The sequence below is a fragment of the Protopterus annectens genome, chromosome 13.part0 (assembly GCF_019279795.1).
Source record: "Protopterus annectens isolate FY-2018-M chromosome 13.part0, PAN1.0, whole genome shotgun sequence".
Lineage (NCBI taxonomy): Eukaryota > Metazoa > Chordata > Ceratodontiformes > Protopteridae > Protopterus > Protopterus annectens.
This window is the reverse complement of record NC_056747.1, coordinates 222,545,919-222,569,992: the sequence shown is the minus strand read 5'-3', so window position 1 is coordinate 222,569,992 and position 24,074 is coordinate 222,545,919. Positions and strand designations below refer to the sequence as shown.

Sequence of the window (24,074 nt, the reverse complement as noted above, 5' to 3'; positions counted from 1 at the left end):
GGCTCTATGCTGCTTCGTCCTCCAGTTTTTGAACCAGTTATGCCTTGGGACTTAAATTTTGTTCTACAATATCTCACTTTACCCCCCTTCGAGCCTGCAGCCACTTGTGATTTAAAATATTTGACTTGGATGACAATCTTTTTAGTAGCCATCACTTCAGCCAGACGTGTCTCGGAGCTTCAAGCCTTATCAGTTAGACCACCTTACTTGATTTTTCATAAGGACAGGGTTTCTCTCAGACCTAACCCTTCCTTCCTACCGAAAGTGGCTTCCGTCAGTAATCTAAACCAATCCATTGAACTTACCTGTATTCTTTCCAGAGTTCTCAAACAAGGCAGAATTTAGATTTCATCAGCTGGATGTGCACAGACAATTACGATTCCATTTACATAGAACGAAGTATCTCAGAAAATCGGATCAGTTGTTTGTCTCATTTTCAGAAAACAGGATTGGGTCTCCTGTTTCCAAAGTCACTTTGTCCAGATGGATTTCCAGTTGTATTTCATTCATTTATGCTTCAGGTGGCAAGGATTTACCATTTTGATTGAAGGCTTATTCTACCCGATCTGTGTCTTCATCTGCAGCTTTTCAGGCCAGGTTATCTATGGATGATATTTGTGCTGCTGCTACATGGGCATCTTCTCACACCTTTGTTACTCACTACAAGTTGGATTTGGTGTCCAAAGGCAGGTCTTCCTTTGGTTCCACAGTGCTCAGGAGTATTTTCCAATGAGCCTCCAAGAATTCAGGTGCTGGGGACACTGTCCCATAGGTAAGAATGTAGGCGAGATTGGACTATATAACATCAAGAAGATGTTCATCGTGTTTCACTGCTGCAGTCATTACACTTGGGTTATCCTGCCGTCAGGTGGGCCCGCAGTTGGCCTGAGTTCCAAAGTCTTGGTCCGGCGTCGGTTGCTGTCGCCAATTCCCTGACGTCAGTGCGCCAGGGGTATATAAGAAGTAGCTGACGCCATTTTCTTCAGTCTTTCTTGCCGCGTGGTGCCCGAAGCAAAAGCAGTTCGCAAGTGCCATTCGGTCGACTCCTGAGATTTCAAATCCGATTTCAGAACCGAAGTCTTCAGTAAAGCTAAGTACCCCGTTGGGGAAATTTTTTCTTGCCTCAGACTGATGTCAGAAAAAGTTAATAATTGTATTTCTTGTGGGAAGCAAATACCTCAAAAGGATTTTCATTCTTACTGTATTTCATGCCTAGGCCCAGATCACAACGTCACTAGTTGTCGGTTTTGTGCTAGATTTAACAAATGCACTATTAAATGTCGGTTTGATTTTGCTTGCCATTACTTTGGGCGAAGGTTTAATTACACAATGCCATCGGAACAACCGACGACCGGAATGCATAAAAAGCGCAAAGATAAGGAAAGGCATCCGAGGCCCAAAACTGACGACGAAGCCTCTTCTAGGCCAGTTGCCGGTTCGCCGGTTTTCAGTGAGGTGCTTTCGCAGCCCCTGACACCCGCTACCTCAGAGACCCAGGCCGCGTCCGACTCCCACGTGGAGGTGCCTAGGCCTCTGGAGCCTCAAGGTGCTGGGCCTATGGAGATTAACCCTTCAGATGGGTCTGGAGCTGCTGAGCAGGCATCGGCTTCTGAGGGTGTTTTCAGGCCTACTCAACTTACCATTACAACTACAGCCAAGACTAAGCCTACACTAAAGACAAAGAAGCAAGTACAGCATTCACCTGGACAGGCCTCCATGCCTAAAAAACAGATGCTCAAGATGGCCGAAGACTTGATAACTCTGATCAGGGGTTCCCATCCCCTTCCTGATAAAAGGCCTAGGCAGGATATAGATTATGATTCCTCTGATCAGGTTTCAATTAATTCTGATTCCTCATCAGACCAGGGATATTCTTTACCCCCCTATGAGGATTCTGATGCTGAAGAATCCATTCCTTCATCCTCTCCTCCTGAGGATTACTCTTTTTGGGGAAACTTTACATACCATGAGGGAGCATTTCCATTGGGAGGGCCAGGATTACTCAGAATCCAAGAAAAGGCTCAGAGACTTTCTTTTGCTGCCTCAGCACAGGCCACTTGCTATTCCGCCAGTGTTGGACATTGTGGATTATGTGTTCTCTGAATCCAGTTTAAACCCTGATTCTTTACCCCCGGCTCCAGTCAAGCCAGACAGATACTACAGAGTCCCTGACTCTCACAAATTTCTTTATAAAAACCCTGTTGCAGACCCAGAAACTATTTCCCAGGGTCCCAAAGGGGTTAAATCTTCCACGGCTAAGAATCCAGTTCCCTCAGGTAGGGACTCTAGAGCATTAGACAGATGGGGAAAGAAAGTTTACACCTCTGCAACTTTAGCAGTGAGAGCTCTGAATTGCCAGTTTCACATGCTTAAATATCAACAATATTTACTGTCTCAATTAAAACAAAAATGAGTATAAATGCAGAACAACCTGACTATAAGGAAATGCAGGATTTATTGCATGCAGCTGAGCAAGTGGGAAAGCATACTTTGCAATGTGGTTTTGATTCATTAGAAGCTTCTTGTAGAGCAGCATTTACAGCAACTGTGATTCGAAGACATGCTTGGTTAAAAGAACAAAGTTTCCCAGATCATGTTAAGGCAAAATTATTGGATGCTCCTTTGCAGCAAGATAATTTATTTGCTATTAGGGCAAAAGAGGTATTAAAGAAAATGGAGGATAAGGCAAAATCTATGCAAACAGTAAAGGATTTCTTACAGGTACAGCAGCCACCACGATTTAGCAGAAATTGGCCTACTAAGAATTGGTCTTTTCCAGTGTCAGACAGGCCACAAAGAGGCAGATACAGACGCCCAAGAGGCAGATCTCAGCCACAAGGTTCTTACAGACCACGACAGTGGGGTCCTTCAAATCCAAAACAAGGTGAGGATAAGTCACAACCTTACAGGAAACGGTCCCAATGACTTCCCCCTTCCAGTGCCAAACTCTTACCTTTTGGCAGCTCCCTTAGGGGGGAAACTAGCACTTTTTTCTCAAAACTAGCAAGCAATCACCCAAGACAAATGGGTGCTGAATATTGTGTCTCAGGGTTACAGGTTCCACTTTCACACTTTTCCAAGGCTAAAAGGAATGCCAGACCTGCCACAAAATCAATGGGCAGAGGCACAAAAAAATTACATCTCTCATGGACATGAGAGCTATTCATAGAGTACCACAGCAGGAAGAAGGACAAGGATTTTACTCAAGACTCTTCCTGGTACCCAGAAAGGACAAAGCCTGGAGAACCATTCTGGACCTTTCCACTCTAAATACTTACCTGGATGTTCCGAAATTCAAAATGCTGACACTACAACAGCTCCTTCCTATGTTGGGCAAGAAAGCTTGGCTTGTTACTTTGGACCTCAAAGAGACATACCTGCATGTCCCTATCAGACAAAATTGCAGAAGATACCTCAGATTCATAGCTGGTTCAATGCACTACCAATTCTCTGCACTGCCCTTTGGCTTATCTACTGCGCCCAGGGTCTTTACCAAGTGCCTGGCACCAGTAATTGCATTTTGCAGACAAAAAGGAATTCAAATGTATCCATATCTGGATGACTGCCTGATTCAAGCATAGAGCAAGGATATTCTTCTACAGCATCTGGCGTTCGTAAAAAGATTGTTAAGTTGCCTAGGGTACACAGTAAACGAAAAGAAATCAAAACTAGTGCCCTCACAAGAGATAATATTCCTGGGTGCCAGCTTAAATACAACGGCCCAGATGGCTTATCTCACGCCAGACAAACAAGGACAACTGACTCAGTACTTTCAATTGATGGCAACAAAGTCCCAACTCCCTGCAAGAAAAATTCTGCAGGCCTTGGGATTCATGGCATCCTGCATTCTACTAATTCCATATGCAAGACTGCATATGAGGAAATTACAATGGTACCTAAAAAGTGTTTGGTCTCAACATTCTCACAGCTTGGAGACAGTAATACCTCTAATTCCCTGCCTACAGCAGGAGTTTCGATGGTGGGCACAGGCATGTCACCTCGACAAAGGTCAGCCTTTCACTCTTCCCACAGCCAGGCAGACTATAACAGACGCCTCAGATTACGCCTGGGGAGCACACATGGCAGGAAAATGTATTCAGGGCAAATGGACCACAGAACAAATGCCTCTTCACATCAATCAAAAAGAGATGTTGGCTGTACAAAATGCCCTAACAGCTTTCAAGGACCTTCTGCATCCAGGACAATTATTATAAAGGACAGACAACACCACAGTGATGTGGTACATAAACAAGCAAGGGGGCACTCATTCTTACCCCCTATGCAGGCAAGCCATGACCTTGTGGAACACGGTCATAAGTTATCAAGTTCATCTGCAAGCACAATTCCTGCCTGGAAAGATAAATACTCTGGCAGACGACCTAAGCAGAAACATCATGGATCCTCACGAGTGGAAATTAAATCCACAAATTTTCAGCATGATAATGCAGAAATGGGGGTGCCCGGACATAGATCTCTTTGCATCCCCACTGAATTGCCAACTACAAAAATTCTACACAAGGATTTATCACACACAAGCATGGAAAGTGGATGCTCTTTCGTTCAGCTGGAAAAGCCTAAGCGTTTATGCCTTCCCACCACTGCCTCTCCTTTCAAAGGTACTCCTAAAAGCCAGACAAGACAAACCACAGATGATTCTGATTGCCCCAGACTGGCCATGCCAGCACTGGTACCCAATCTTAAAGAACTTACCTCAAGGCCCACCTTGGATTTTTCCTCAAATTCCACACCTTCTGGCTTAGCAAATCCATCAGATATTGCACAGTCAGCTCAAAACCTTAAACCTGGCTGCATGGCAGATTCATTAGCCAAACAGACAACTTCTCTCACTAAAGCTGTTAAGGATGTCATTTTGGAGGCCAGGAGGCCTAGCACCAGGAAATCTTATTCAGAAAAGTGGAAGAGATTCTGTGCCTGGAACCAGGCTCAAAACCTTGATCCTCTGGTCCCTAACATTCCTCAGATACTACAATACTTGACTGAGATGCTGGACAAAGGACTATCCTTCTCATCCATTAAGATTCACGCTTCTGCCATCTCGGCTCATTACAACACAGATCCTCCTATTTTTTCTCATCCTTTGCTAAAGCAGTACCTCAGAGGAGCTAAAAACATGAGACCACCCCGGAGAGCACCAACACCAACTTGGGACCTCAGTTTCATTTTGGAAAAGCTCACTTTGCCTCCATTTGAACCAGCTAATTCAGCAGAGTTAAAATATATATCATGGAAAACTGCTCTGCTTCTGGCAATAACCTCAGCACGAAGAGTATCAGAACTACAGGCATTAATGGCATTGGAGCCTTTTATCATTTTCCACCAAGACAGGGTTTCTTTAAGAACAAACCCTTCCTTTATGCCTAAGGTGGTTTCCAGTGTAGCTCTTAACCAATCTATTCACTTGCCAACATTTTATCCAAATCCCCAAAATAAAGGGGAGAGACTTCTACATTCCTTGGACATACACAGGCAGTTGCGCTTCTACTTGGACAAAACAAAAGGTTTCAGAAAATCTGAACAATTGTTTGTATCATATGCTGCAGGATCACAGGGAAAGGCAATTTCAAAGCAGACCATTTTAAAGTGGATAGGACACTGTATCCGGCTCTGCTACACACAAAATGGGAAACCTGTACCTAGTAATATTAGACCACATACCACCAGGGCAACTGCCACTTCTACTGCCTTCCTTAGAGGAGTACCTACCAAAGATATCTTGGAAGCTGCAACTTGGAGTTCGGTGCACACCTTTACCAAGCATTACCATTTGCCTCTTTATTCTAGATCCAGAGCTGGCTTTGCCACTGCAGTGCTGCAGGGCCTCATAGCCACACCAAATCCTCTATAGAGCCAGACACCCAAACTCAGCTTTGGGATTCTACCCAAGTGTAATGACTGCAGCAGTGAAACACGATCAACATAGTACAGTTTTATACCTACCATAAATGTAGACGTTCGAGTGTCTTCACTGCTGCAGTCCAGGTTACCCACTCGCCAGCCCCTCTTTCTTTTCTAGGACTAACCTTTACTACCTATGTGGTGTATTTGCTAGTTTATGAAGGTTTTATTTTTACCTTTTTTGTATGTTTTATTAGCAATATCTATTGCCTACCATTTTTGGGGGCACCTGACATCTGGGACAAGAAAAACTGAAGAAAATGGCGTCGACTGCTTCTTATGTAGCCCCTGGCGCACTGACGTCAGGGAAGAGGCGACAGCAACTGACGCCGGACCAAGACTTTGGAACTCAGGCCGACTGCGGGGTCCGCCTGATGGCAGGATAACCCAAGTGTAATGACTGCAGCAGTGAAGACACTCGAACATCTACATTTATGGTAGGTACAAAACTGTAGTTTATGTACTCACCATAACGTTCGATCTATGTAGTCCATCTCGCCTCACATTCTTACTTACCCCCCTCCTTCCCCCATCCTGGAGGACCTAGGGGTTTTAGGTATGGTTTCAAATTCCTTTCTGGTTAGTATGTTCTTCTTTCTCTATATGTTGTTGTATGTGGAGGATTGAATGATTAGCTCACTGCAAACAAGATCTGGGGAAAGGGAGCAGTGCAGCATGTGATAGGTATTTATTGGTATGACTTAGCCCAGCCATTTGAAAGACTTCGAGCTAGAGTATGGCCGAGTTGGAGCCGAGGTTTGGCTCCGAACCCACGGGTAAGAATGTGAGGCAAGATGGACTACATACATCGAACGTTATGGTGAGTACATAACTTCTTGTTTCCTTTGAAAGTGTGGAACCAACACAGATAATTTCTTAACCAACAAATTTAACCCCTTTCCTGTCTGAAAAGGGAACGAGAGGTGGTGGATGCTTGCGACAAAAACTTGACAGTACTGTTCTTGACCACAGATGCCTTAGACCTAACCTGGGAGCACATCGCAACAACCTCCAAGCTGAATGAAAATGGGGAACAAAGTTTTCTTAAAAATCACATCTAAAAAATGATGGCTGTTCTCAAGGGCTTTCAAGAATCAGTGGAAGCTAGGGACTTTACTGAAAAGGCAGACAAATTAACAGTGGTGTGGTATATAAACAAGCAAGGGGGTACTCACTTCTGTCTGTGCTGCCTAACAGTGTCTTTTTGGAATGCAGTCCAAGCCTTGGGATTCTACCTTATGGTATATGGTAGACAATTTCCTTCAAAGGTCAGAATCAAACCTTGTGTCTGTGAGATAAACACCTTAATCTTTATGCCAACCCCTCAACCACCAGGGTGGCAGACTCACCAAACTGGGCATAAACACTACATAACTCATTGGATTGCAAATTGGCTGACAAACCGGACCCAGGAAGTCAGGGTTGGTGAAACAGCCTCCACTAAAAGACTGGACACCAGCTGGTATCTCGGGGTTCCATGCTGGGACCGCTCATGTTTAGCCTTTACCTCAGAGAAATAAATGTCAATGTCAAGGGCCTTTGCCTGACCATGTCCACAGATAACTGCAAGTTGGGAGTTGTCATAGATTTCCTCATGGCACAGACATCTTATAAGAAGGTCTAACACAGACAAATGACTGGTGCCAAGGTTGTAGATTAAACGTCAATGCCAAGGAATGCATTATAGTGCCTTTTGGGAAAATGGCCACCCAGGCTAATTACTCCATTGATGCTCCCAGTAGTCGGGAATCTGGGAACATATGTATACAGTAATTTAGCCTTTGAACAACACGTGACCAAGGTAGTGAAATAAGTAAAGGGCATGACATCCAGGCCCAAGGAAGTCATAGTGACACTTTATGCAGCTCATATCAGACCCATAATTGAGTATAAATGCCCCTTTTGACATGTACCTGACCAGACATCTGCAACCGTTTGTAACACTTACAGAAGGTCCTTACCAGGAGAATCTAGGGTATAAACGCATTGTCATATAAGGATTACCTTTAAGTCCTATCTCTATACTGTGTCTCCTACACGTCACTGAGATGCGATCTGTGTCCGACACACAAGGCTACTCTCCCACTTCCACTGAGATCCATTAGTAATGTTGCTGTCATTAAAAAATCTCTGAAACATCATCTCTCCACCCAGTGGGTGTGCTCTTGTGATAGTTTTTGTGATAGTTCCTCACAACCTGTAACCTGGCTTTCTCCCTCCTACCACTATTCCAACCTTCCTACCTCCATCCTTCCACCTTCCACTTTTTCACCCTATCCCTAAGTGATGATCTACATCCACATGTCTTGTCAGTAGACAGATGTATGTATAGTTGCATTGCCTTCTTAATGTAACAGAATGTTAATTCCATTTGAAACATTGTTAATAACTTTGTTTACTTGTTATTGTAACAAACTGAGTTTGTTATTCTAAATGTATTGTATATTCTCTGTGGAGCTTTTCTCCCCGGGCCTACGGGAAACAAATGCAAATAAATAAATAAGGCATCTTTGGATCCAGCTCTCATTGACCTTTTTTTTGCACATCTGCAAAATGAACAGCATCAGAACCACTAGAACCAAGGATTTAAATTTTGCTTGTGACATAATAGAAAAAACTAAGAAGCACAACAAACTGCAGAACTAATCCAAGCCAGATGGCTAAAAAGAAGCCAGCAAAACTTATTTCAAAATAAATCTTTAAAAGTTTTGCTGGTTTCTTCTTTTTAACCATCTGGCTTGGATTACAGTTGTGACATAATAGGACATGTTGGTGAGACAAATGTGTCTCAGTGGATTCCCATGCTCTGGAATAGGTTCCCCATTCATATGAAGCAGAGTCCATCCCTAATCCTGTTTGAGAGTAACCTTGATTAATTGATGGGAAATCGGAAATTTGGCACCATGTCTCTGATAGAGGCAGACTAACTATGCCCAAACTAACATTACCCACACGCACACAATTTTTTGAAACTTCCAAACTAACATACTCCCTCTGAATCCATGCTCATGACACATAGGGACACAGGCGATCAGGTTGTATGATTAGTCTTATAAAGGCCCTGGTGGTCATATGAACCTAGGAGTAGTTGAGTAAAGAGACCTGTTTTCTGCGTAGTGTTGAAGGATGCGAGTAAGGCTAGGGCATTTTTCAAGTTTGTGAATAAGGTTGTGTGGTAACCAGATGAGACAGAGTCAGCGTGTGAAGGGGATGTAGCCAGCTGACAGCACCACGAGGTAAAAAATAAAAACAAACAAAAAATATACCACTTGGACAGTGAAATTAGCAGCAAAACCAAGTTGACGAGAAACAGATTTAATAAAAGTTCAATCTCTCTAGCACTTCGGCCACAGCCTTCTAGGAGTACAAAAACACTAAAAAAGAGACACAAAACTTAAATACATCAATTAAATAATTAACTCACAATTAATTACAGGAATACTTTCCAATTGCACTCTTTGTTCATGCCCCTAAGGGCCAAAGTGTCATACTTTAAAATAAAAAACTGTTTCTTTGTAATGCATTTTATCCTTTAAAACAGTTTCATCACATTCAACAATTTGTTCCAGGACACATGCTTTTAAATCACATAATTTCCCTCCATGAACTGTATTAAAATGAAGGGCTACAGGACTTTCCACATTATTTCTTTTAACATCTCTAATGTGTTTTTGCAGCCTTACCCTAAAAGTTCTTTTAGTTTCACCTATATAAAATAGGTTACAACTACAAGAAATAGAGTAAATAACCCCTTTTGTGTACTACAAGTAAAATAACCAACTGGAGAAAATTTCACTCCATTAATTCTTTCAAAAGAACTCAATATATGTCTACATACGAACAGCCACCACAAGGGACAGTTCCATAAGTACTTCTCCTTCTCTGAATAATCTCTCTAGGGGACTCAAAATTGTTATGCACAATCATATCCTTAATATTTCTACCTTTTTTATATGATATCAGAGGGTATCTATATACATTTTTTTACACTATTATTCCCTTTAAGAAGAAAATCCCAATAATATCTAATTACATCTACTACCTTTTCACTAAAAATATTATAACTAGTTACAAAATAAACCTTTCTATTCCCACGTATCACTATCTTATTCCCCCCTCAGATGATTTACATTTTCATATCCGTATTCATGATTCTGCTGAAATAGCAATTTTTTCAAAGATTGCAGTATTACATTTTTACTATATCCCTTTTGTTTATAAACTAGACAAGTTTGTATTGATTCTTGCCTTAAAACATCCGGGTCACTACATAATCTGCTGACCCATAGTAACTCATTAAAGGGTAAAGCACAAAGTGTGTGCCTAGGATGGCAACTTTTGCTATCAAGAAAGTGAGCATCATCATTAAACTTTCTATGAATGTTAGTAGTAATATTTCCAGAACTAACCTCTAACTCAAGATCTAGAAAAATAACTTTCTTTCCTACTTGTAACCCATCAAAAATTGGACTCCTAGAAGGCTGTGGCCAAAGCGCTAGAGAGAGTGAACTTTTATTAAATCTGTTTCTCGTCAACTTGGTTTTACTGCTAATTTCACTGTCTGAGTGGTATTTTGTTGTAGCCAGTGTAGCTGCTTTAGATGTACACAATGGTGAGATCTGTATGTAACATTAGCAGAAAATGTGGCTGTTTTTGTTGTAGTGTTGCTCCAAGGAGATTGGTACGGGTTACAGTATATTTTCTAACATTGTCTGTTAAGTAAGGATGTTCATCGTGTTTCACTGTTGCAGTCATGACTGTAGGGTTCTCCCCTGCCGGCAGGCAGTCCTTGGTCGGCCAGAATCCCAAAGTCTGGGTCCGGCGTCGGCTGTTCAGCCATGCTCCCTGACGTCAGAGTGCCAGGAGTACAAAGCTGACAGCCGACGCCATGTTCCCCAGTCTTTCTTGCCGTGCGGTGATAGCAGTTCGCAAGTGCCGGTCGGCTGACTCCTGACAATTTTTTTCTAATCAAACTTCAGTCCGAAGACTTTCTTCTCCTACTCAAAGCTAAGTACCCCATTGAGGAAACTTTTTTCTTGCTCCAGTCCGATGTCAGAAAAAGTTAATAATTGTATTTCATGTGGGAAGCAAATACCTCATAAGGATTTTCATTCTTACTGTATTCCTTGCTTAGGCCCTGACCACGACGTAGCTAGTTGTCGGTTTTGTGCTAGATTCAGTCAGCGTACTATTAAACGAAGGTACGATTTTGCTTTTCATTACTTCGGTAGGCGTTTTAATTACAAAATGTCGTCGGATACGGTTCCGGCTACCAGAGTTCACAAACGACGCAAGGACAAAGACAGGCCTCCGAGGTCCAAATCTGACGATATCGCACAAGCGGAGACAGTTTCAGGTTCGGCCGTCGTCAGTGAGGCGCTTTTGCAGCCCCTGTCGTTGGCCATTTCGGAACCGATAGCCGAAACGGACTCCCACGAGGAGCCAACTGGGCCTTTGAATGTTTCAGTTGAACTTTCGGACAATGCTCCTTCAGATGTGTCCGGAGCCGCTGTGCAGGTACCTGCTTCCGAAGGGGTTTTCAGGCCTACTCAGCTTCTTATAAAGGCAAAGCCAAAGACAAAGGCAAAGACTCCTTCCAAATCAAAGACTGCAACCCAGGCCTCTTCTGATCCGGCTCCCAAGTCTCAGAAACAGTTACTTAAAATGGCGGAGGACTTACTTACTATGATTAGGGGTTCACTTCCCCCTCCAGATAAAAGGCCAAGGCAGGAAGTTTATTATGACTCCTCTGATCAAGCTTCTGTTTCTTCTTCTGACCAGGAATATTCTTTTCCTCCTTATGAGGATTCTGATGCTGAGGAATCCATTCCTTCAGCTTCTCCCCCTGAGGATTTCTCTTTTGGGGAAACTTTGCATGAAATGAGGGAACATTTCCACTGGGAAGGACAGGAGTACTCGGAATCTAAGAAAAAACTAAGGGATTTTCTTCTTCTTCCCCAACATAGGCCCCTGGCTATTCCTCCTATTTTGGATATTGTGGATGATGCTTTTTCGGAGGCTAACTTAACTCCTGACTCTCTTCCTCCAGCTCCTGTTAAGCCAGACAGATACTATAGGGTTCCTGATTCCCACCAGTTTTTATACAAGAACCCTACTGCTGACCCTGAAACCATTTCTCAGGGTCCTAAGGGCGTTAAGGCCACTTCTGCTAAAACCCCATTCCCACTGAGAAGGATTCTAGATCTTTAGAAAGATGGGGCAAAAAAGTGTACACTTCTGCTACTTTATCTATTAGGGCTTTAAACTGCCAGTTTCATATGCTGAAATACCAGCAATTTCTCCTGTCTGTTTTAAAGCAAAAGCTAACTTCCATTTCCGCCTGTGCAGATGATAAGGAACTACATGACTTATTGCATGCCACTGAAAAAGTTGGGAAGCATGGTTTACACTATGGATTCGATGCCTTGGAGGCTTCTTGTAGGGCTGCTGCCTCTGGCACAGTAATTAGAAGGCATGCATGGTTAAAGGAACAAAATTTGCCAGATCAGGTAAAGGCTAAATTATTGGATGCTCCTGTTCAGCATAATGTTTTATTTTGATCTAAAGCTGAATATGTGATTAAAAAGATGGAGGACAAGACCCAGATTTAGCAGGAATTGGCCTACAAAAAATTGGTCCTTTCCCATTTCAGACAGGCCTCAGAGGGGTAGATATAGACGCCCCCAAGGTAGGCCTCAAATGTAAGCCTCTTATAGACCAAGACAGTGGACTGCTTCCACCCCTAGGGGAGGAGAAGACAGGTCGCAAGCTCATAGAAAACAGACTTCCTCTGTTGGGCTGCAGGAACTTCTTGCCTGGAAGCCCCTCTCGGAGGAAAATTTTACCTTTTTCATCTAAATTGGACTCGTATAACCCAAGACAAGTGGGTTCTGGATGTGGTTTCAAGAGGTTACAAATTCCATTTTCATACCCCACCAAGGCCAAGCGGATGGCCAGATCTTCCAAGACATCAATGGTCAGAGGCATTAAACCAGGTGGAAGCTCTCTTGGCTATGAAAGCCATAGAACTTGTTCCACTTTCAGAGATGGGACAAGGTTTTTACTCAAGGCTCTTTCTAGTTCCCAGGAAGCAAAATTCATGGAGACCCATTCTGGATCTGTCAGTCTTGAACACTTTTCTAGAGATACCAAAATTCAAGATTCTTACTCTACAGCAGCTACTGCCAATGCCGACCAAAAATGCATGGATGGTAACTTTGGATTTAAAGGAAGCATATTTACACATTCCCATCAGACAGAAACACAGAAAATACCTCAGGTTCAAGGCAGGATCGAGGCACTATCAATTCTCTGCGCTGCCCTTTGGATTGTCTACTGCGCCCAGGGTCTTTACCAAGTGCCTGGCTCCAGTAGTAGCTTATTGCAGACTGAAGGGAATTCAAATTTACCCTTATCTGGACGACTGTCTTATTCAGGCAGACAGCAAGGATGTCTTACTCCAGCATCTACAGTTTGTTCAGAATCTTCTCAAGTTCCTGGGATTCACTGTAAACATAAAAAAGTCAAATTTGACACCCTCACAATAGATAATTTTTCTGGGCTCTTCTCTAAACACAACAACCCAGATGGCATTTCTGACATACGAAAAACAGTTACAGCTGGCTTCAGCTTTCAAAACCTTGTCAACTACAACTCCGCTATCTGCAAGGAGATTCTTGCAGGCTCTGGGTTACATGGCCTCCTGCATCCTTCTCGTACCATATGCAAGACTACATATGAGGAAAATACAGTGGTACCTAAAAAGTGTATGGTCTCAGCATTGTCACAGTCTAGACATACTGATCTCCGTCCTGCCTTGTCTTCAAAAGGAATTCCTTTGGTGGTCAAAGGCATGTACTCTAAACAAAGGAAAACCCTTCTGTCTGCCTCCTGCCACTCAGATTCTAACCACGGACGCCTCAGATTATGCATGGGGAGCCCATTTCCGGGGCAACTGCCTGCAGGGCCTTTGGACAAAGGATCAGAAGCACCTGCATATCAATTTAAAGGAAATGTTAGCCGTTCAGAAAACTCTATTGGCCTTCAGGAATCTTCTACAACCAGGACAACTACTGATACGGACAGACAACACCACAGTTATATGGTACATAAACAAGCAAGGGGGATCTCATTCCTATCCCCTTTGCAGACTAGCCATGGATCTTTGGAATACAGCTCTAGCTTGCAGTCTGGACCTTCAAGCACAGTTTCTACCAGGGAAGCAAAACTTCCTGGCAGACAGTCTGAGCAGAAACCTTTTGGATCCACACGAATGGATGTTGGACTCCGAAATATTCAAGATGATTACAGCAGTCTGGGGATGTCCTCACATAGACCTCTTTGCATCCCGCCTCAATCATCAGCTACAAATATTTTGCACCAGGACTTTCCATGATCAAGCTTGGAAAGTGAATGCTCTATCATTCAGTTGGAGAAACCTCTCAGGATATGCCTTTCCGCCTCTTCCTCTTCTTCCACGGGTATTACTAAAGATCAAGCAGGACAAGCCCAAGATGATAATCTTGCTGGCCCCAAATTGGCCTCGACAGTTTTAGTACCCAACACTGAGAAACCTTTGTCTAGAGCCACCCTGGGTTTTACCACAGATTCCGAACCTTGTGTCCCAACACCAGGGTCAGATTCTACACTCCCATGTCAAAACTCTCAGCCTGGCGGCCTGGTTAATCCAGGATCTTTGATTCATTCTCTCCTACCCAAGCAGGTTATGGATGTCATTTTAGAAGCCAGACGTCCTAGCACTAGAAAATCTTATGCAGGAAAATGGAAAAGATTTTGTTCCTGGATGCAGGCTCAGGATTCTGATCCTCTTATTCCTAACATTCCTCAGATTTTACTTTTACCTGTCAGACCTCTTACACAAGGGTCTCTCTTTCTCTTCCATAAAGATACACGCCTCTGCTATTTCTGCTCATTATAATACAGACCCTCCTATCTTTTCCCATCTGCTCATGAGACAATTTCTCAGAGGAGCTAAGAACTTAAGGCCCCCTAGATCTCCTCCCATTCCTGCTTGCGATCTCAACTATGTTTTGGAAAAGCTCACTTTACCTCCTTTTGAGCCTGCTGCCTCTTCTGATATCAAGTTTTTATCTTGGAAGACAGCCATCCTGTTAGCCCTGACCTCTGCCAGGAGAGTTTCAGAGTTGCAAGCTCTTATGGCTGTAGAACCTTATATTATTTTTCATCAAGACAGGGTGTCTTTAAGGACTAATCCTACTTTCATGCCTAAGGTGGTTTCCAAAGTGGCTTTAAATCAAACTATTCACTTGCCAACTTTTTTCCCCACTCCTCAAAATAAAGGGGAAAGGATCTTTCATTCCTTGGATGTACACAGACAACTACGTTTTTACCTGGACAGAACCAAGGACATCAGGAAATCAGAGCAATTGTTTGTTTCTTATGCTTCAAGTTCCCAAGGTAAAGCCATTTCAAAACAGACCATGGATTGCTCATGGAATCAGATTTTGCTATTCACACCATGGAAAGCAAATCCCAGGGAGTATAAGGACTCACTCTACCAGAGCTGCTGCCACTTCAGCTGCCTTCCTCAGGGGAGTTCCTACCAAAGACATTTTGGAAGCTGCAACTTGGAGTTCAGTGCATACTTTTTCCAAGCACTACAATCTACCTCTCTACTCTAAGTCTAGGGCAGGCTTTGCTTCTGCAGTCTTGCAGGGCCTTTTAGCCGCCCCCTCTACTTTATGACCACCTCCCTTTCTTTCTGCTTTGGGATTCTACCCTACAGCCATGACTGCAACAGTGAAACACGATGAACATAGTACAGTTGTGTACACTTACCATAAATGTAGATGTTCGAGTGTCTTCACTGTTGCAGTCTGGGTTTCCCTCCCTCCTGTCCCCTCTTATTTTTTCTTTTGTGTGGTTCCTTTTTTCACCCTTCTTCTGAGGTGTATTTGCAAAAGGTATGGGACCTTTCTCATTTTGGAACTTCTGACATCTGGGGCAAGAAAAACTGGAGAACATGGCGTCGGCTGTCAGCTTTGTACTCCTGGCGCTCTGACGTCAGGGAGCATGGCTGAACAGCCGACGCCGGACCCAGACTTTGGGATTCTGGCCGACCGAGGACTGCCTGCCGGCAGGGGAGAACCCTACAGTCATGACTGCAACAGTGAAGACACTCGAACATCTACATTTATGGTAAGTGTACACAACTGTACTTTTTATCTGGTAGAGGGTGCCTTTTTATTTATTTCTTTTATTTTTAGTTTTATTATTACATTTGGGGATGAACATAATTATCTTGGATTTTTTGGGGTTTAAAAGAATTGGATAGCCATGTATCGAGAGAGGAAAGGGAATCCTGGATTAGCTGATGTAATGAATCAATTTTATTTTTAACAGCGCAGATCATTGTGGAATCTTCTGTATATTGAATGAATTGTACATGTTTGTTTTCAGAGTGGAGATTATTCACAAATGATAAATAAGTGTGGACCTAGAGTAAAGCCGTGGGGACTCCCACTGCTGTGTGAAGGAAAGAGGAGATGCTATTTTGCCACTTAATAGCCTGTTGTTTGCAGGGCAGTTAGCTGTAAAACCAGTTGAGTGTGGGTGTGTCTAGACATAGGGAGGACAAGTTTTGTAGTAGTTTTGTGTGTGAAATGGTGTCAAAAGCCTTGTGTAGGTCAAGGAAGATTTTGGGGATTGTTTCCCTCATTTCTGTTTTGCTTTATAGTATTTATGAAGTTAAGAATGGCTATGGTCTTGCTATGACAGGAGTCATCCTCTTATGGATCTGCAGTTTATAGGGCTGTCATTCTTAGAGAAGGCACAGTTGAGAGGATAAGCTTTGGTGTCTGTCCTCAAAGTGATGAAAATGGTGTACTTAGTTTCAGATACTAAAAGTTATGTAAATACTGTAACAACAGGCATGGATTGGTATTTCCATCTTCATCACCATACCCTCCTTCCATCACCCTGTCTCATCTAGGAGAGACCAAGGCATTTTATATGGATAGGTTTAGGTCATCTTTCTGTTTAGTTTCTTCCTCTGCCTTAGTGCAGACTTGCAGAGATTTGGCAAAGGGTCCTTAGTTGTGCTGAACCTTTTAGATCCTATGCTGTGCAAGTCCTGACAGCTTTAGTTCTGAAGGTTATAAAGAAGGAACTGACAGTCCAGATTTATTGCTAATGTATGTATGCATGTAACTTTCATTTTATGTCTATTGTTGCAATTTTCTTCTTTCGTTTTTCACTTATCCACATTGTTGGAGCCCTTATTTATATTAATCTTCAGGCAACCCAGATCAGTCTCTTTGAGCTAAGCTATTGTACATTGTGCAGGGAATGTTTTCAAATGTTGTTACTATTCCAAACTGCTACTTCTATGGAAAACTGTAGCTCAGAGCATTCTGCAGGTAAAAATAATGAGGTGGTGTTCTGAGGCATTTCCTCTACCCCTTATGACAATTGATCACAAGTTTGTAAACCAACCAAGAAAAAATGAAAACGAAGCCTGGATTTTTACTAACTGTGCCTTTGTTCACGAAAGGAGGCTGTTTTCCAGTTTTGCCATATCTCACTTGTTTACAAAGTTGTTTATCCTGAGTTTGATTTTTCTGATAGACAATTGGGTGAAAATTTAATTCCATCAGACAGTATAATCATCTCTCTTCTTAAATTTATGCCTGAACGTCAAATAGAACTATGCAGAGCATTCAGGAAATGCATGCCTTCTGGAGCTCTGCTGGTAAACGTTGATGACTTTGTAGCAATGTAATACCTAAGTGAGCAGGGATGTAAGAGATCCTGCTGTCTTTCCAGGCTAGTTGTGCAGTTTTGGGAACTAGCTCTGTGCATGAATTTTCAGCATTGAGCAGATTTATCGTCCAAGCATGGAAGTCTTCTGATGGGTGCCCTTAGTCAAGTGAGTTAAATGGGCTGCAGGTGATGTCTTCTTTATGTTTTTTTTCAAGAACTGCCCTCTACTTGGGGATAGCTAAAGAGGGAACCTCTATGCACATTGGCATCTGGATTTAGCGGCCTTCTGTGATAAGTAGCTCTTGGATTTCTTCTTCTACCATACCCAGTTTACCAGTACTTTGCTTTCTTTTCCCTGTGCTCATGAGTGTGTTCCTCCTACAGGCACATACTTGACTGGGAGTATCTAATGTGCCCCAACACTTCTCATTTTTTGTTTCCAACTTGCACAGTTTGGACCTCAATCTCAGTGTTTATTATGAAGTTTACATACTAATTTCATGGAAAGCTAAAGCCTCTATATGAACTGTGTCTACCAAGGAGAAGGGTTGGCATAAGGGTTTGAGTCTGACCTCTGGTTACTGGTTAACCTTGTAATGATCTGCAGACTGATAGTGTAGTGCTTCGCTATGAACCTTGAGCCAGGATCTACAACAACATTGTTTTTATTTGCCCGTTTGAAGTACCAGACTTTCAGCCTAGAGTCTTAAGATAAAAAAAAGAGGAAACCCATGTGATTTTATTTGTTAGTGGTGATTGAGGGTGCCCATTGTATGGATTGGTAGGAGAGTCCATTGCATGATCCGTGGTCCATGCAAGCACATTGATAGAACGTCAGTGACTAGACATTAGCTCTGCTATCCTCCAGTTAAGTGTGCCCTTGAAGCCTCATGTGCTGTTAGCACCACCTTGACTAACTAGGGTTCAGGCCTGTTGTTATTGTTGTCTGATGACAAAAATCTGAGAGAGATGTGTACCTGGCAGTCATATTGGAATTTTCATCTCAGGGTGCTACTTCTCCTTTTACATGGTCTGGTGGCTGGAGCTTTCTCACGTTTGCCTTCCATCTGTAGAGCTGTCCATTAAGTCCTCCCTTACAGGGTACCAGTGTAAAAAGGCAGATCTGTATCTGACTGAATCAGCTCTTAAAGAAGTGGCAGGCTTTTGTTTGCCTTTTCTGTGAGTTTGTGTAACATCAGAATATTTTAGTAGTTTGTAGGGGCTTATCTCCTCCTCCAAAACAGGGGAAAAAAGCACATTTTCAGTGTTCCTTTTTCATAATACAGTTTTTATTGTACTCTGTGTAGTTGTCCTAATGTGCGCTTATGGGACATATGGTTTTTGAATGCAGTAAATGAAGTGCCTTCTGTGTTTGATTCATTCTGTGGCTGTGTCCTGGTCTTTAGTCTGCAGTAGTGTGTTTCCGTTAAGTCAGCCATTCTGTTTTTGTACTTTAAGCAAGATTTCAGTTTTGATTGAACACAAACGCCAAATAGTACTCAAGATTGTTCATCTGTGTAGATTAACCTTCAGCATTTATTATTTTTGTTGTATTTGTTCCAGTCATTTAAATTTGATAAGTAGTAATTTGGGATGAACATAAAAATAAAACCTCTTAGAATTGCAAAGAAACCCCGTCCCCAACAGAAAAGTCTTGAGTCAAGAAGTACTTCTAAGAATAAGTTGATAATACAGCCATACATTGTAGAAGATAGAACTGTATATATATTATGTTGTCCTTTTCATTCTTCATCAACATATGGGCTCTGATCCGACTCCTGGATTTGATTCCACTACATATTCCAGACTTCAGATCCAGCTTTCGAGCTCCTCCCTCTACCCATAATGCCCCATTCCATCCCCATTGCCTCAGATCTCATTTGCCACCATTGCAAACAGACTCCAGTTCCACTCTCAAGTTTAGTAGAGATACTGTGTTATGTAACTGTAAATTTCTCTTTAATTAGTATTTATTGTCTTTCTTCTTAGTTTCTCGCTGGTAATTTGAATTTTCCAACTCTTTTTCCTACTATTGTTATAGTAATTCTTGTTTACCCTTGTTCGTATTTCTGATTACCCTTTTTACTACAGGGTGTTTCTTTAGCTTACCATCATTGGTAATCAAACCCATTTTTTTCTTCCTTTCTTCCTTTGCCTCTTTTAAGTGAAAAAAGGCTTTACTTGTAATTTATTTTTGCTGGTTTTTTTTTTGCTTTGTCTCATACTGATATGTCGGACAAACCAACAGGCTTTACGAAATGCACTTCTTCAGGGGCTCAACCCCCCCCCCCCCCACACAACTACAGGAAGTGCACCCCTCTGAAGTCTCCCAAGTCTTCATTGGAGCCTTCTTTGAAAACTAGAAACATTTTGGATCCGAAGACTCTACAGTTGGATCAGAAGCCATCGGATCCTAATGCATCAGCTCCTTCTGTTATTACCATAAGTCCTTCAGCCCCCCCCCCCCCAGATCCTAGGTCCTCGGATATGAAGCTGGGTACTTCTTAAAGGAGTGCCACTCCAGAATTTACCATGAAGTCAGTTTTGCACACCCTGCCTTCTCAATTGCTTTAGACGCCAAGGAAGTATTCAAGGCCCCCATCCACTACTTCCTACAGGTCCTCCAGAAGCTTGTCGGAAGCAAATGTGGATAGAATGATGCAAAAATTTCTCAGAGCTCAGATCCATATGGTGCTGTTAATCAGCTCCGTCCCGATGTGATTTTATCAAAAATCATCTTATCTCCTGTGTTCCGTCCAATGGTTTCGAAGTCCCAAGATCTGAAATCCTTGAGAGGTCTGGAGTCTGATCCGAGGAAGGTTTCTTCTTTCACTCTATTTCTTTGAGTAGTTCTGCTCAGATACCCATGGATCAGAATGGGTCTTGGATCCAAAGTGTTGGTGTCAGATCTGAGGGAATAGGTTCAGCTCCAGTTTTGTCAGATCTGTCCCTTCCCCTTGGAGCTTCTACCCTGGACAGTTCGGATCTGGTTCTACCCCCGATTGATGGATCTTACAGTGGTCTAGACCTACTTTTTTCAGGAGGTTTGTCTGCGCGAAGGCAGGTCAAACCCTGTCTGGGTCTGTCGGCTTTCTAGGTGGTGGAAAACACTTTTTCTCTCCAAAGAGAACCACCACTTCATATTTCGGATCCTACCCCTTTTTCTTTCATCAGCTCCAAGCTCTGAGGCGATCAGGCCTATTCCCCAGGGATAGCCGTTCCAATAAGTCTTCAACCAGGTCCAGTGGAGGAACTTTCCCTGTCTTTCAACACCTCACCTGAACACCCCACAAAGGAGCTGCATTGGAAAAGAACGTGCAAAAGGAGACACACTGACTCCCCCATGGAGTCTGTCATGGAGGATAACAATTTTGATGGAAATTGGTCCCCCAGGTCATATGATGTCTCCTTTTGAGATATTTTAGAGATCCTAAAACAAAAAGATAGGTGGTCTTCCCAAAACCCCTCACCAAAGGAATCAGTATTTTTGGAGGCTTTTGCATGTGGCCCATCTACGTCTTTGGTTCCCTCCGACAGATGAACTATTTATTTTGGTTTCCTGCCGGGTTTGAAAGGAACCAGATACCGTCAAACCCATTCCCAAAAGACCTGACAAATTTTTAGCCCTGCCATCAGACAGGCCCCACTGGAGCAAAAGAGTCTCAGTTGATGCTATGGTGGTGGCAGCAACAACCACCAAAAAAGAGATAGCGGAACAGAGCTCTTTGTCCATCTGCCAAACAGGGAGTCTAGAGCATTGAACAGATTTGGAAGGCGAGTCTTTGCCTTGGCATCCTTTGCCCTGAGGCACTAAACTACCTGGCACACTTTACTAGACTTCGGAGAGATTTGACCAAAGAGCTTTCAAATGCTCAGAGTTCATGTCTGCTGAGGACTCAAAAGAACATCTAAACTGGCCACTGTTTTATCCATATCAAACACTTTAATGAGGTTGATGTCTCTCACAGCTGGAAGGTACCTCACAAGCAGTCGGTTCTGGCATTGCCATAAGGATAAATGCCTGGATGTGGCTATGCAGTGTGGCAGAGACTTTTAAGATGTCCTTTATAATGCCCCATTGGTTGACACTACCTTGTTTGGGCTATCAGTAAAAGATGCGCTTACCCACACAGAGCAAAATGGAAAGAGACTGTCTGCTGTGGGAATCAAGTTTTCTATGCCTCAGGTGAACATTTTCTAGGAATCGGAGAGGAGGTAAGATGATGTAGTTCTGAAAATCTCTAGGACCTTTCCAAGATTCGCTCATGGTTAATTCCTCCAGAGGCAGAGGAGGAAATTTTAATGTTAGACGTCACCGTAGAGGCAGAGGAGGTCTCAGAACCAGAGCTTCAGGGATTCTTTTTCAGACTGGCCCTTTCAGTGCTCCTGAAGTGCTGCCTGACTGTTCAGCTTTGTAGGCAGTCAGGGGTCAATTGTCTTTGTCTTTGCACCCAAATGCCTGGACAAGTATAACACAAGACACATGGGTGCTAAGAATAATAACCAAGGGGTTATTCCGTACCGTTTTTCCTTCTATCTTGTAAAAGGAAGAAACTTCCCGACATTCCACCTAGTCAAAAGAAGGCAGCAGCACAAGAAATCCAAAAGCTATTAGACAAGAGAGTCATCCAAAATCCAAAAGGTCCCGCCAGACCAAATAGGATTTGGAACTTATTCACAATTCTTTTGGATCCAAAGAAAACAGGGGGCCTCAGACCCATTTTTGGATCTAAGGTATTTGAATCACTACATAAAAAAAAACAAAGTTCCGAACATTCACGGTTCAGTTCATCCTACCCTTTCTTTACAAGGATGATCGGATGTGCTCTATAGATCTTCAGGATGCATGCTATCATATTAAAATAGACATACGATCCAGAAGACATTTGCACTTTCAGCTGGGAGCCAGTCTTTCCCAATTCAGAGCCCTGGCCTTTGGACTCATCACAGCCCCCAGTGTGTTTACCAAATGCGTGACAGTAGTGGCAGCTCATTTGAGACTGAAAGGATTCCAGGTGTTTCTATATCTAAATGACAGACTCCTCACTGCCGCATTCCAGCATCTGCAGGCCAGGGACTGTTTGCTCCAGATTTGTAAATCGTTGGGTATAATAATAAATCATGCCAAATCAAACCTAACACCAATCCAGAGGCTGGAGTTCATTGGCTCAGTTCTAGATGTGACACCACCAAGTAACATGGCTACCGTCTTGTTGTATTTCAGCTATCAGATCCAAGATTCAATTTCTTCTTGCCCATCAATCTCCTCCGCCAATGTTAGTACTTCAAGCACTAGGTTCCATGGCAGCAGCCATAGTGCTACTTCCTTTGGCACGTTTCTTTATGTGGGTTCTCCAGTGGACTCCGGCTGTACAGTAGTCCATTGTGTATCACCCCCTATCTTTACAGTCAAGCTAACCCCAGTTTGCAAACACTCATCCACTGGTGGAAACAATCTGATGATCTTCATCTGGACAGACCCTTTGTTCTCCCAAACCCAATGGCCACAGTGACCACAGACGCTTCTCAACTGGGGTGGGGGGTATTTCTTGAGAAGAATGATGTAAGGCATGTGGTCCCCCCCCCCCCCCAAAAAAAAAGACTAAGTTACATATCAATGTCCCAGAGATGAGTGCAGTCCTATTAGCTTTGCATACATTTCAAGACGCTCTTCTCTTCGGCATAGCCCCACCCCTCACATTGTTTCTTTTATATTGTATTTTACCAAAAACTTCAAAACAATACATTTTAAACAATAAACATGCATAGTTAAAACACCAATGACTAACTCTCTCCAGAAGACAATATGTACTCAAACTAAGTTGGGGGCTCTAAGCCCCCCACACACACCCCCTAACTATATATACTAACTCCAGGATTGCACTACAGTGGGGAAAAGGGCATATAACTTTTACTTCCCTTACAATACTCTGCACAGTGCCATATATACTAACTGCAGTTGGATGAAATGTGTTTTCAGTTATTTGAGTTTTCAGCGAAGTGCCGGAGTGAAATTAAAATCAGTGAAACGAGTTTCAGCGAAACAAAGTAGACCCATTAATACATGTATGTATGTGTGTGTTTGTATGTATACATATATATATATATATATATATATATATATATAATGTGCATCTGCACAGAAGAAAGTGAGGTGACTTAAGCATGTGGTGTCTTATTTGTAAGAGATTGTTTTGGGGAAGTGACCATGTATGTTCTGTTTTTCCACTGTGTTTTAACTTCTTCTATTTTTTTCCATTTATAGGCTGAAATAGTGAAGAGATTGAATGGAATCTGTGCACAAGTTCTGCCCTATCTGTCTCAAGAGGTAATATGCTTGTGAAGCTATATTGATCTGAGGTGGCTAGCTTGAGTGACACTGGCTTTTATGACTGTCACATCAAACTTTTAACTGT

The 24,074-nt window shown here is 42.7% G+C and overlaps 1 protein-coding gene across 1 annotated transcript in view; it reads left to right on the top strand.

The window, feature by feature from the left end:
* Window positions 1-24,074, top strand: part of TLE5 (TLE family member 5, transcriptional modulator) — a 489,246-nt gene that overhangs the window by 280,943 nt on the left and 184,229 nt on the right. The window contains exon 4 of the mRNA XM_044054792.1: window positions 23,924-23,986. Coding sequence (XP_043910727.1) covers window positions 23,924-23,986 — 63 coding nt within the window. The remainder of the gene's footprint in view (window positions 1-23,923; window positions 23,987-24,074) is intronic.